This window comes from Sparus aurata, chromosome 11 (assembly GCF_900880675.1).
Source record: "Sparus aurata chromosome 11, fSpaAur1.1, whole genome shotgun sequence".
Classification (NCBI taxonomy): Eukaryota; Metazoa; Chordata; class Actinopteri; order Spariformes; family Sparidae; genus Sparus; species Sparus aurata.
Window position 1 is genome coordinate 21,267,379 of NC_044197.1, and position 12,806 is coordinate 21,280,184.

Sequence of the window (12,806 nt, forward strand, 5' to 3'; positions counted from 1 at the left end):
TGCATCTATATAGACATTTCTTCTTAGATACAAAAACTTAGTTTAATCAAAAAGAGTCAATTTAGTTTTGTATATTTAGACAGTTAAGCATAGTGCTAACAGGTAGAGTATTTCCAGCATTGTTTTCAGTGGAGTGTGCAAAAATTGAGGAATGAAGACGCTACAAATTTTAAATGACAGCTGAATAGTACCCCAAAGCATGCAATGAAGAGGAACAGAAAACCATGGTATCATGGGGAAACAGGACAAGCTAAAAGAATTTCCATCCATCCAGGTGCGAAGATCATTTACATACCAAAAAAAAAAATTAAAAAAAAATGAGACAAGATATCTAATTTTCACGTTTTTATTGAATAACACTGAAAATGTATTGACAAATCTTTGCACCGAACATGTGCAAGCAATTCTAAAACTACATATCAAAACTAAAAATGGACTAAAAATTATACAATTTCTGAAAATATACATTTCCCAGTCTATGCAAATATTTGTCCCTGTTAAAACTCAAAATGCTGGCATGTGGATGGACACTGTCACACACACTATTGTTGAAATTCAACACCAAATATTCATATTCAAGACAAAAGGCAACAGAAAAATATATAACAAATTCAGATAATTTAGCTGATTCAATATCAAATTTCAAGAAGAGTGTGTGGAATTACCTGTTCAACTTAATCCCAGCATTTTGTTTTTCTAAAACTGAGGTCAGGTAGTACAATTGACCACAGGAGACAACAGCCTGAATGAACCCCCCACCCCACAGATGGCAGTTATAGATTATTAAAAAATGAAAGAAAAAAAAAAAGTACAAATTTAAATTTTTAGCAGAAAGTACAAATAAAGTTTCTAGACTCAATTGGGTTTGAGTGTCAGGGACAATGTCTAAGAGCTAGATAGATGGGAGATCTACACTACACTCTTGGTTAAGCACTTGTTTCTTTGGACTTTATCAAATGGAACTTATTTAAACACGGGGAATCCAAATCTATAAAACAAAATATAAGAACGTCAAGAATCTAATGTGTTTAGCATTCAAAGTTTTATCAAATTCATAGAAACTTTTCAAGCAACCCTCAAATAGAAATATAAAATGAATGCATGGAAATAGTTATATAGTGGAAATAGGAACCAATACAGAAAGTTAGAAAGGCCAGCCACATTTGATGACACTGCTCGCCAACAAGACACTTCCTCTCAGACTGCTGAAGGAAAAAAAACAAAGAACTTAACAGGTTATTTGTGCTTGTATGTTCAGTCTCATCTATATTTGAGCTGTAATTTCATTTTTCCGACAAAATGTCATGTTAGTGCAATTTCTATCATCTGATCACGCCAGGACTAACACATAAGACTATCATCTTGATAATTTGTGTAGGAAGCTGCATTGTGTTCATAAAATCTGCAGCAAGTTCCTCAGTCTCACTGTTTACAAAGTACAGACAGGTAACTTGACACAGGAGACATGAAGCCTTCCCAGTTAGAGGTGATGTAGAACACAGGCCGTAATGATCAGATCTTTAAGAAATGGCACCAAAATGATGACCAACCACAGCCAAACTAACGGCAGACCAGCTAAAATCGAGATTCTAACAGCCATGTAAAAAATAATCTCCAAACAAGTTGGGCAAACGGCTAAACCACCTTTGACTTGTGTTCTCTTAAGGAGTGCTGAACATGGAGGGATTTTGTTAAAAGTAACAAACATTTTACATGGATAACATTAGGCATTAGTTAATGGAACAGAATGAAAAGCTGGGGAGTAAAATCACAGTTGAAGGCGTTAACGGAGTAATGGTACAGTCACAAGGGAATTTTCAATTATCGGTAACTACGCATCATGGCAGATCCAAGGTGAAAAATGGTAGCACTGAAGTCCACAAAAAAATGTAGTTTTATAATCATTAAAAATATATTAAGAGAAACTGATTCTTTATTGCCTCTACTGAAAATTCCCCTTACAGTTTACATCACGTTTCCTCAAGCACCGAGTAGGCAGAACCAATAATCATCGCCCATTGCTGTACCCTGGGAAAAACTGATTTAGAATGTCTTGCAGGGATTTGTTGACGGCCATGGAGTAGTTTTTGCCTAGGTCGTGCCTGCAGGCCGGGCAGGTGTACACCTCTGCTTTGAAGGACCGCTGAAGGCATTCCTGGAGGAAAAATAAATAAATGAATATCAATTTGTGATTTTAAGTTTGCTGTAAGCTTCTTTAATGCTTTCCTGCATTCCTCAGAATGTCATTTGAGAATTTCAGTCACATTTCTTCTGAGGCAGGTGTAAGGTAGTTACGTGACATTGATCAAAAGCTACTACAACTACCATGACATTTAGGATAACCAGTCAAACCACCACTAATGCAACACTATAAAATAAAAAACATATCTTTTCAGTCACAAACACTCATGACACGCAGATTCAGAGACACAAACTGAGGGACGGTGCATTTGTAATGCTGACTGCAGAAAAATGTCCAGAGCAGACAGATAAACAGATATCTGCTCAAAATCTGAGAGAACTAACATTTTGTGTGCTTAAAAGTCATAAATATTTTATTTAAGCTTCTGAAAGATGTGTTGAGTTTTTAGTTTTGTTAAGTGCATTATTCATTGAAAACATCCCATAACTGTTTATAGAACAAACATGAACATTCCTTCACTGATTTCTAAATTTTGATGTATAGGTTTACTTTTTGCAACTGCTACAGAGTTGTGAATTCAGCTTTCCATAGTTTACAGAGTCCGGGTTTTGAAATTTTGAGACCATGAAAGTTTCTTACCCTGCAGACATTGTGTTGGCACTCTGTGGTGATTGGCTGAAAGACCACTTCTTGGCAGCAGATGCAGAGGAAAACTTCTTCAACTTTGTTCAAGAATTTCTGCAGAAGAAAAATAAAACGATGTGTAAAAATGAATTACAAACTACAGCAGCTGAAAACTCAGCAAAGCTCCTCTTAGAATGAAAAAGGTCTAGAAGCAGTTTAAAATTTCCAAGCTCAGTTTACTGCTTTGTTGTTACCATATACAGTTTCATGTAAGCTTCCAAAATAAAAACAGGCATTCTCACCGGTCCAAGCGACAGTGACTCCATGGCTTCACCCCACACCTTCTTGTTTGCCTCGTCGCTCTTGATGAGCGCTTTCTGCTCCTTGGTAAGCTTGTACTGTTCTACCTTCATTTTCTTAGGAGTCTTGGCTGGTGAGGTCTTGGTGGATTCTGATAGAAAGAAAAGTTAATACTTAAGCATGACGAGCAACCTCTACACTCCACAGCTCCTTGAATTAAGAATGGCCCGGGATGATTTTCAGCAATCTTGTACAAACCCCTGTTAAATACTCTGGTCAAGTAAAAAACACAGAACTTACCGCTGCCCTGAGATTTTCTCTTCCTCTTTGCCTTGCTGGGTGTCGCCGCCGCCTCCTCCACTTCGTTTTTGTTCTCCTTCTCTTTCTGATAACCAGCAGGATACTGAAACAAGAAGGAGTCCATTTAAATTAAAGCTATGCCATTATTAGCAATGAGCTCAAAGCACAGCAAATATTTGCATGTTTATTTACATTTTCTTTAACAGGTAAACATGGAGTAGATTTGAACACATTTCCTTTATTTACAATTGCAAATGTTAGAATATTGACACGTTACTTAATATACTAGTTGAAGGTGTCGATCAAAGATATATTCTTAGCACATAATGCTAATACAATGATGAAAAATCATGCCAAGATCAGCAGGTTAGAAAGTTGTCCAATTAAATTGAGAGAATCAGGACTTTGTTTCAAAACAACGCAATTGTTTTCATTCATTGAACACTTTATTTTCGTATCTTACACAAATGTCTAAGAAAAGGCAGCCTTAAAAACAAATATTTTTGCACATTTCATTCTTAATAAGGGGATTTACTGTCACACCTGTATTAAAATAATTGTAAGACAAATCGTGAACCCTGCATTGTGGATGTAACTAGAAGCTCATCACACCCTAATATCACTGAAAACCCATATTTGGACTTTTTGTATACATAAACTGTAGAATGCATCTTTACCTGCATGGTGAGACCAAGCTTCTTGATACGTTCCTTGCCATCCCTAGTCCATGGTGCTGGCTCATCATCATCACGCTTCAGCAGATACCTCCAGACCAAGAAGCCAGACTTGCCCTTTGCTGGCCAGTACTTCACAATCTGAAAAAAACCAATGACATGAACTAAAACCACAAAAACATGGTAAAAGTTACAAGATTTCAGCAAATCCTTGCAGTTGAATCATTCTGTTGATCAACATAACGAACCAATTGTCACACCCCATGTTTGATACTTTAAAAGTTGGCATAATTGTTCAGCCAGTTTGACAGCTGCAAAGCACAAACAGAAACCTGTTCAGTGTTTCCCTCATACCTTATAAATGCCATCATATCGGTTTCCTTCCTCAGGCGAATATTTACTGTGCTTGCGACCCTTGCAGCTGCGCACAACTCTAACCGGTTTGCCCTCCTTCCAGTTCTTGGCCTCCGCTCCATTTTTGGCATTGACGGGTATGTTGCAGTTGAGAGCTAAGGCCCTGTTGAGAACCAGACAAATTAGATTAGAAATAAGATAGGGCAAAACAATTCAGAAATTGATTTAAAGGCAGTTTTAGTATGTTGTGTCCTTTAGAGTCATACCGGTTCATGTGGGTGAGTGTCTGATCACATGATTGCTCAGCAGTCCTCTTGTTTCCAGAAAGATCTCGCCCCCCAGAGCCAGTGTAAGTGAACTCATTACCATCATCCTACAATGTAAGAACACCCACAAATATTACACAAACAAATACAAAGAGAAGGTTTTTAACCTAAACTGGTTGCATGGAAACAAATTTGCTTCAAACTTTCACGGGACATCCATTCCGATCATTTAAAAACAGATATTATTTGAGCCCCTTATACTTAAGATAAGTCTGGATCATTTAATGTGTTCTGCCTCTTTCTAGGTCTCCATGGTGGAGGGTAGTTTCCTGTTGCTCAGGTCCTACAGGTCTGGCAACACCTAAAAACTGCTTGATATCTCCTTGATCCACATTCTTTATTTGTTTACATTACCATTTTACCAATCTCACCCTCACCCCTTTTCCCCAAAAAGTGAGTTTAAGACATTTTTCCTTATCCAAATCAAGGCTTTATGGATACATATTCTAATTTGTGATTATACTACATCAATGAAATAGACTTGTTATTACAATTTTAAAAAATAAGGCATACCACATCATCCTCATAGCCTCCTGCTAGGACCAAAGAGTAGGCACCATCATTGCTCCTGCCATGAATCCCAGCTACATGTGGCCTGTGGACACCAGATTCACTGACCTAGAAAGCAGAATAAACATTAGTACTGTCCACTGGAACAGATGACCAAGAAACCTATTGTATTGTTAATGCAGCATGTTTTTGTAATAGCATTAATTTAATGCTCCTGTTGTTGGACTGACCTGCACTCTGAACTTCCACAGGGAGCCGACAGGGATGCCGGGTATCGGGCCATAGTGGTTGGATGGGACGATGGTGCATTGCTTAGTTCGACCAACACAGGCCATTCCCTAGGAGAGGAGCACATGATTTGCATGTGAGAATGATGGAGTTTAACATCACGCATAAAGTCATAGCTTGCATGTAAGCCGTCAGCTCTGTGTCAGCCGAGCACTCACCTTGCCCCAGTCCCTCTGGCTGGAGGAGCTGGCAGAAGCCATCTTCGCTTTCTTCTTGCTCTCCTTCAGCTTTTCTCCAGCCTTAACAACCTCACTGGTGTCATTGCGACAACCTGGGCAATACCTGAGACAGTACGACAGGTAGAGTGAGGGTCAAGTCAAGCTCAACTTATTCATAACACAAGTTTAGCAGGTTGAGTTCTGACTAATGATAACAGTGTCATGTTCGGTTTCTTTAATTTCAGCCAAACAGCCCCGATACCTTAAGGCTTTAAATAGTCAACTACAGAACAAATGAGCGACACGTGAAACTTTGAAGGTCCTGGACACATTCTGACTTTATGACTACATTAAACAAAATATCATTCATATATTTGATTGTATTCAATGGAGACAGAAAGTTGTAAATCTAATCCTACTGACCAGTCTTCATCTTCGGGGATGGAGGTGAGCGGAGGGTTCAGGCAGTAAATGTGATAGGCCATGTCGCATTCGTCACACAGCAGCTGTTTGTCAGGATCCTGCTTGATGCCACAGCTATGGCAGTTACACCACTGACAGTTCTTCTTGGGATCATCCTTACAGTGCTTGCACTCAGGCCCATTTGATCCTGGAGAATACAGATATTTCATTATATTATGTTCCATTTTATTATAAAGCATTTGAACGTGATCTGGTTGAGCGGTGGGGGTTAAAACTGCTTACAATTTTGATGGCTGCTTTCACAAAGGTCAACATTTAATCTTTAAACCTACTTTTAAGCGGACTCTCAGATCCAGCTGGGGTTTCACCCAGAGAACCAGGCTCCTCAATTTTGTAGATTTCAGTCAGGAACATGATCCGGCAGTCATTGAGCGAGTCACCAGCATCACTGCAAACACAAATGAAACTTAAAAGGGAGAATTGAGAATTGTACAGACAGATGACTGCAACATATTATAGATAAATATAAAAAGTAAGGTGATTGACTATCATAGTGAATACCTGAACACATTAAAATGTTGCCAGTACATAGTACCACACTGCAATCTACTTTTAAAACCACAGTAGGAAACTTACATCTGCCAACCTGCTACTGCAGATGTAATTGTGGAAATCAACAGTTTAGCTGATAATGATAATAATTTTAAGTTGCGGCCCTAATGGTAGTTCTCAACTCTGTTCTACTACAGAATGCTACAACTAAACCACAACAAGCTAAAACTCTTACCCAAGGATAATCTTGGCATAGATCTCTCGCAGGGTGCGTGTCTCCCTCTTCCTCTGGATTTCTGCGTCATACCAGTAGCCGCGTTCCTTGGGGTCGTCTGGGTTGTAGTTGACCATTACGACCATTCCTGGCTCCAGCTGGTGCCACTGGTACACCGTACGGGCCCGTGGACGAACATCCTTGTCCAGCAACTGAATCACCCCATTCTCTGGGTAGCTGTGACAGTAAACATGATGCCATGTCAGTTTGCTGTTCAGAGGTGAGCCACAAATCACCACAGGTGCATCCTACATAGCTGAATGTATGCGAGTGCAGCAAGTCTGCACAACTACACTACTTAGAACTCCAACATTAACGTACTTGCAAGCTCGCAAACACAAGAGCGCCTCTCAGAGAGGGCAAAGGATGCCACGACAAACCTAATGTTTCAGCTGCTAGGGTGCACCTTGTAATCTACCATGTTTCTATCCCACTACGTCTTTCTTCACATATTTACACAATATATGATAAAGGAGACAACCGTTTCACGTTTCCAAACTCATTGAGAAAGATCAGTACTCTAGAAAGCAAACTGTAATACACACAGCAAGCCAACATTATAAAAACACTTTTCACAATGAATACATAGTAATTTTATCAACAACGATGTTCAGTTTTGACTTTACAGACTTTAACATTTTCTCTGCTGAAACCATTTAGTTTCTCCACCTGCAAATATAATTTCTGACAACCAAAACAAACCCCACATTGCAGGTGGATGGTTATTGGTTTATGAGTTTTGTGAGACTGGACACATTCATTTTGGGTATTTACTGATGGACAAAATCTTTGGAAAAGGTTGATCATTAGAAGACAAAGATTCTTACTCTTCATATTTAACATGGTAGAGTGTCTCCTCCTCTGCTGGCTCGGTTTCCGCAGCCTCCTCTTTAGGAGTCTTTGTTGTCTTCGTAACTTTCAGAATCTGGGCCTCAAACCAAGCTCCCATGTTCAGGTCCCTTGCATCCACCAGCTCATTGATCTTCAGAAACAGAAAAGACACTGGGTCAAATTATACATTTTCACAGTCTACAGAGGAAGTACAAAGTAACTGGATTCCACAAAGTTCCACTTACAAGCCAAAACATCAAATTCACTGACAGGTAAGGTGAATAACATTGATCCTCTCCCTACAATCTAATGTTCTGCTTGTAAACCTTGGGTCCGGTCATTCAGGTGGATGTTCTTTGACACACACCAACCATGGAAACACCACTGCAGACCATGTACACTCCATACGGCTATGGCATTCCCTGATGTCAGTGCCCCTGGCATGACAATACAACCTGCCATAGTACAAAAACTGCTCAGGGATGGCTGGAGGAACATGGCAGACAGCCATTGGTGCCGATTGGCCCTCTTACTCCACAGATCTCAATATGATCAAGCATCCACCAATTGCACTGGCCATGGAGGCCCCAACAACAACAACAACAAAAACACAGGACCCAAAATAGCCACATCAGCTGTAGATGGTTCATGACCTCTTCCCAACCTTGGCTGAAGCAGGTTGTTCACTATAGCCTTTAACCACCTGTCCCCAACAGATATATTTTATTCCCCCACCCCACAGAGCAAAAGTAACCTGTAAACTCTAAATATTAACAACTGAAGTGAACCAAATGATCAGCTTATAAAAACTAACCTTGTAAAATCCAAACCCTGGATCGATGAGCTCTGCTGCATTTGTCTGGGCAGACGTGCCGGCAGTCTGGCCCTCTACCTCGCCGTGAGTGGAGCTCTTGTCAGACTCGCTCTGAGTTGAGCCACAACCAGAATCAGAGTCGGAGAGCTCAGCTTCTTTTTCCTTGCTTTTAACGACATCACCAGGGGGCGCCTTCTGCCTAATAAGCAGCTGCACTATGTCGTTCAGGCCCACGTTGTAGTCAAATATGGTGTGGCCATCTTCCATCTGGAAAAAAAAAAACACAAAAATATGATATAAAAAGAAAAAAAAAAGCAGCATTTCCTTTTTTTCAATTGTTTCAGCGGCAGAAAAGATGTTTTGTCATAACAAGAAATTTTACTTTTTTTATTCAAAATTCCTAGATCATCTATGTAAACCTAAAAAGGTTGTCTTCATAAAAACACTCATACTTTGAGAGGCTTTCAGACCTGGACTTACTAACACACAAATGCTACTATGAAGAGCATCAACAATACATCTCTAAAATACATTGTAAACCTGCTGCCTCACCTGCTTGCCACGGTAGAACAGCCTCTGCCTCTCTGGCTCCACCTTAAACAGCTCAAAGATTTTGACACGGAGCTCATCCACCTTGGTTAGTTTGGACAAGGAATCCACCCGATGGGTTTCCTTCCCATCCATTGTGCGCACTTGAATCCACATTGCAGCTGCCCTGTGTAAAACAGCCAAACAGTGACCCATTATAACCACAATAATTTGTTTTTTAGTCAATCATTTACATAATCACCTAAAACTGATAGTGCTCAGAAGTTAGTCAGTTTTGTGTAATATAATGAACAGACTGAGCGGATTTGTCTGCTATAAATTGTTATTTATTTGCATTCGAGTTTGGTCACTGCAAAAATCTTTGGCAAATAACACAAAATTGGTTACATGTTATAAATGTACAAATCAAACTGTATAAAAAGTGTGATGAGAGATGTTTATTAGTCTTAGTTACCTAATCACTGGTTGTCTTGATTAAAGTACATGTATTTGCATACAATCAAAATGTGGATCAATATCCTTTTGAGGCTGTTCAGATTAGTGTTGTAAAAATATTTAAGTATATACATATTGATTCTGAATATTTAAATGAGTTTCCCCAGCAGTGCATGTCAACATAGCCCCACCTACTCCAGAAGTAAATTAGACTCTGTGGTTCCTAACATGGAACACAACCCTTGTTATATTTATCTTTACATAAAATTCTAATTCATTTCCTTGATGTTGTGTCAACTTTTCACCGTGATATCAAACATGCCATTTAATAGATATCTGTTAGTTAATAATGCTAGTATTGTCAACCAGGTAGCCAACTTTCATTTTAAAAGATTAAAATTAATTCATGAATTAATATTGTTGTAATGTAACACATTTTAACTATTACTGCACTGTTGTGTTTACCACGGCTGGAACAAAAAAGACTTTTACAGACAGCAGTAAAAAAGTTTATTGTGGTGAATTTTCATTATTGGGATAATCATGAATGAAGATGAAGGGGTATTCTTACATAAATGACTTTAAAAAGCTGCCTAGCTCACTGTCGTACAGTATTTTATTGGTTTTTGATTTATTTTTAATTGCCCTAGCCTGTCACCATAGATGTAGGCATGGCTTGCACTTTGTACATGAGAGAGATCTGGTTACCACCATCTACTTGTGCCAAAAGACTTTATGATTAAGGATTTAGTCATCATTACCGAATTTAAGGTTGAAGTGATTTCAGAGTAAGTAAGTGGACAGAGTAAGAGTGACATGATTGTTGTTTCATGTCGACCCATGCCTCGTGTTTACAAGTATTCAACTTTGTGTTGTATCTTGTCAGAGCTTCCTGAACCTGTAACTCTGACCAATATGTCACATTTTAAAATATTCTATCATTAAATCCATAAAACGCATCCTGGGATTGCTGCTTTATGAGAGGACTGTGTGGGCATTGTTGCAGCACAAACTTCCTGCCAATTTCATAATTCAAGGCTAGGACATTTTTCTTCAAAAAAGGTCTCAATCACATTAACTGTATTCAGTGAATTACTCAAATGATTCTCAGTAGTAGAAATATGATTAAGGCAGTCTCAGTTCGTGTATTGTCCTGCTGTCAGCACTGGGCTGTCACCTCCACAGAGTATGAGAAAGGGAGGGAACAAGCTGATTTAAATACAGTGCGGGAAACTGAGCTGCAGGCCACTCCCAGTTCTTTTAAAGCGAGCACATCCGGACGGGAGGGAGCGCTAGCAAACAATGTGCCCTCGCTCTCTGACAATAAGGCACGCTGAAATACTACCTTGTTTGTAGTTTTAAATCGATCATCACAATACCAAATCGGTCCTTTGCCCGCGGAGGCCGTGATTTGTTCTAAAGCGGTGGTAACGAGCGAGCTCGACGGCTGCCTGCCGTTTACTTTTGCGCTCTCAGCTGAGGTCCTGTTCGCTCTGCTGGCTCGAAATGAACCAACACCAGTGGGGGGGCAAAAACACGAGTAATAACACCAAAAACAAACTACTTCCTCCAACCTACGAGGCGTGATTTCACCGACACCATTCATTGTTTTCAAAATGCACACGAAAACATGAGCTAATTCATCACAATACTGGAATAACAGGAAAATAGACAATCCGTTTAAGGTTAGCGTATTTGTTTTGCTTCCCAGGAAGCCGTGGGGGAGCCAGGCTGGCTGAAATGCTACCATGCGCTGCACATTGTGCAGCTTTACTACAGATAAACAACACAAGAAAACAGTCAAGTTTATCACCCACCCAGCAATGCTTAGCCACAGCACACCACGTTACAACTTATTGTTAAGAAAGCTTTCAACTTGTGTGTTACCAACGAGAAATCGGTGTGCATTCAACAACACGAAAACTGTCCTGGTGACGGAAAGATTTGATTCATTTTTTATTTAACATCTGGCCGGCCAGGGCACTTGGTCCACCACATCAAACCAAACAGAAACGAGGTAGGACTTTGTCAAGTTAGCTAACCTTAGTAAGCTAGCTAGTGAGTGAAGATATCAATGAATTCAATTGTAAAAGTTATCAGAACATGAGAAAAAAGCTGCTTTACCTGTTTGTTCGTCCAAGTGAAAGCAAGAAATTGACGTTTAAGGAGTAACGCGCACGTTTTCTCCAAATAACTCTTAAAGCAAGGTTTGCACGACCAACTCTATGCCTTGCTGGAGATAGATCAATGAGTTATTCTTCAAGACTTTCATAGCCCGCCTGCTCTTAAAAAGTCCGCTTCGCCATTGGCTGATTTCCTCTGGGCAAATTGAGCTCATTGGCTGGCGGAGCTGTCAATCTGAAATGTGACTGGAGCTTAGCCTCAGCGCGCGAAACGACATTCTCGTGGGTGCAGCTCGCCTCCGGAGAAGTTATCGCGAGATTACGCAGCGCCCTGTAAACCGGTAACCCGGAGAGACAGATGGTGGTTCTGGTAAACAACCTCACTGGTCGTGTTGTTTATCACCTCTGACACACGACTGCCTCATTATTTGGTCTCACAATGAGCCTCATTCTTCAAACAAATTGCCTGAGTATGTTTTACTTTCATGTGGAAGCCACGGATTGACTCAATGAATGCCGTTTAATTAATGAAGTGCAATTACGTCTCCTTTTGTTTGGCGGGAGCTGAAGGCGGAAGAGGCCAGCTCAGTTCTAACTATTTCCTTGAAAATCAGAAGCATGCGTTTATGCGAGGGAAGGATCTACTTTGGGTACATAGATTATATAAATTTTGTTGCGTTTGTTTGCTAAATTTGTGGTTGGGGTGTCCTTGAGGCCCTCGGATCCTTTTGGGCTATGGCATTCTCATTTCAATTTTGGCCCTCCAGCCATCAATTAAAAAAAACAGTCATAAAAATAATAATTAAAACATGTTCACTACACAAATTTAGTCAGGGATATGAGTAAAATTCAAAAGAAATGTGTTAAAAAAATATTCTCAAAATAAAAATTAATACATGTCACGGAATAAACAGTCAAGTGAGTAGTGGTAATGTTTTTTTAGTTGGGGCCTATGCTTAGTTTGCTTTTAACCTGACAAGCATAAATTATTTCCTAAAACCCAAATCTCTCTGTAACACAAGTGACCTTTATGTGATGCCATTTTCAAAGAGAATCATCATTTTACTCATAAGTTCCACCAAGAGAAACATAAGGAAACCTGTGACAGAATAATCATGTTGACTGAGT

At 39.6% G+C, this 12,806-nt stretch overlaps 1 protein-coding gene across 1 annotated transcript; it reads right to left on the reverse strand.

Moving 5' to 3' along the window:
• Positions 1 to 330: 330 nt before the first annotated feature.
• Positions 331 to 11,836, reverse strand: uhrf1 (ubiquitin-like with PHD and ring finger domains 1). The gene is made up of 17 exons (XM_030434150.1): positions 11,680 to 11,836; positions 9,124 to 9,286; positions 8,572 to 8,838; positions 7,754 to 7,908; positions 6,888 to 7,103; positions 6,433 to 6,548; positions 6,101 to 6,287; positions 5,678 to 5,801; positions 5,462 to 5,569; positions 5,235 to 5,339; positions 4,662 to 4,768; positions 4,396 to 4,558; positions 4,045 to 4,182; positions 3,368 to 3,470; positions 3,070 to 3,218; positions 2,783 to 2,881; positions 331 to 2,155 (listed from the first exon to the last, which is right to left on the reverse strand). The coding sequence occupies exons 2-17, from the start codon at positions 9,274 to 9,276 to the stop codon at positions 2,009 to 2,011; spliced, it is 2,337 nt and encodes a 778-aa protein (XP_030290010.1). The 5' UTR covers positions 9,277 to 9,286; positions 11,680 to 11,836; the 3' UTR covers positions 331 to 2,008.
• Positions 11,837 to 12,806: the final 970 nt, after the last annotated feature.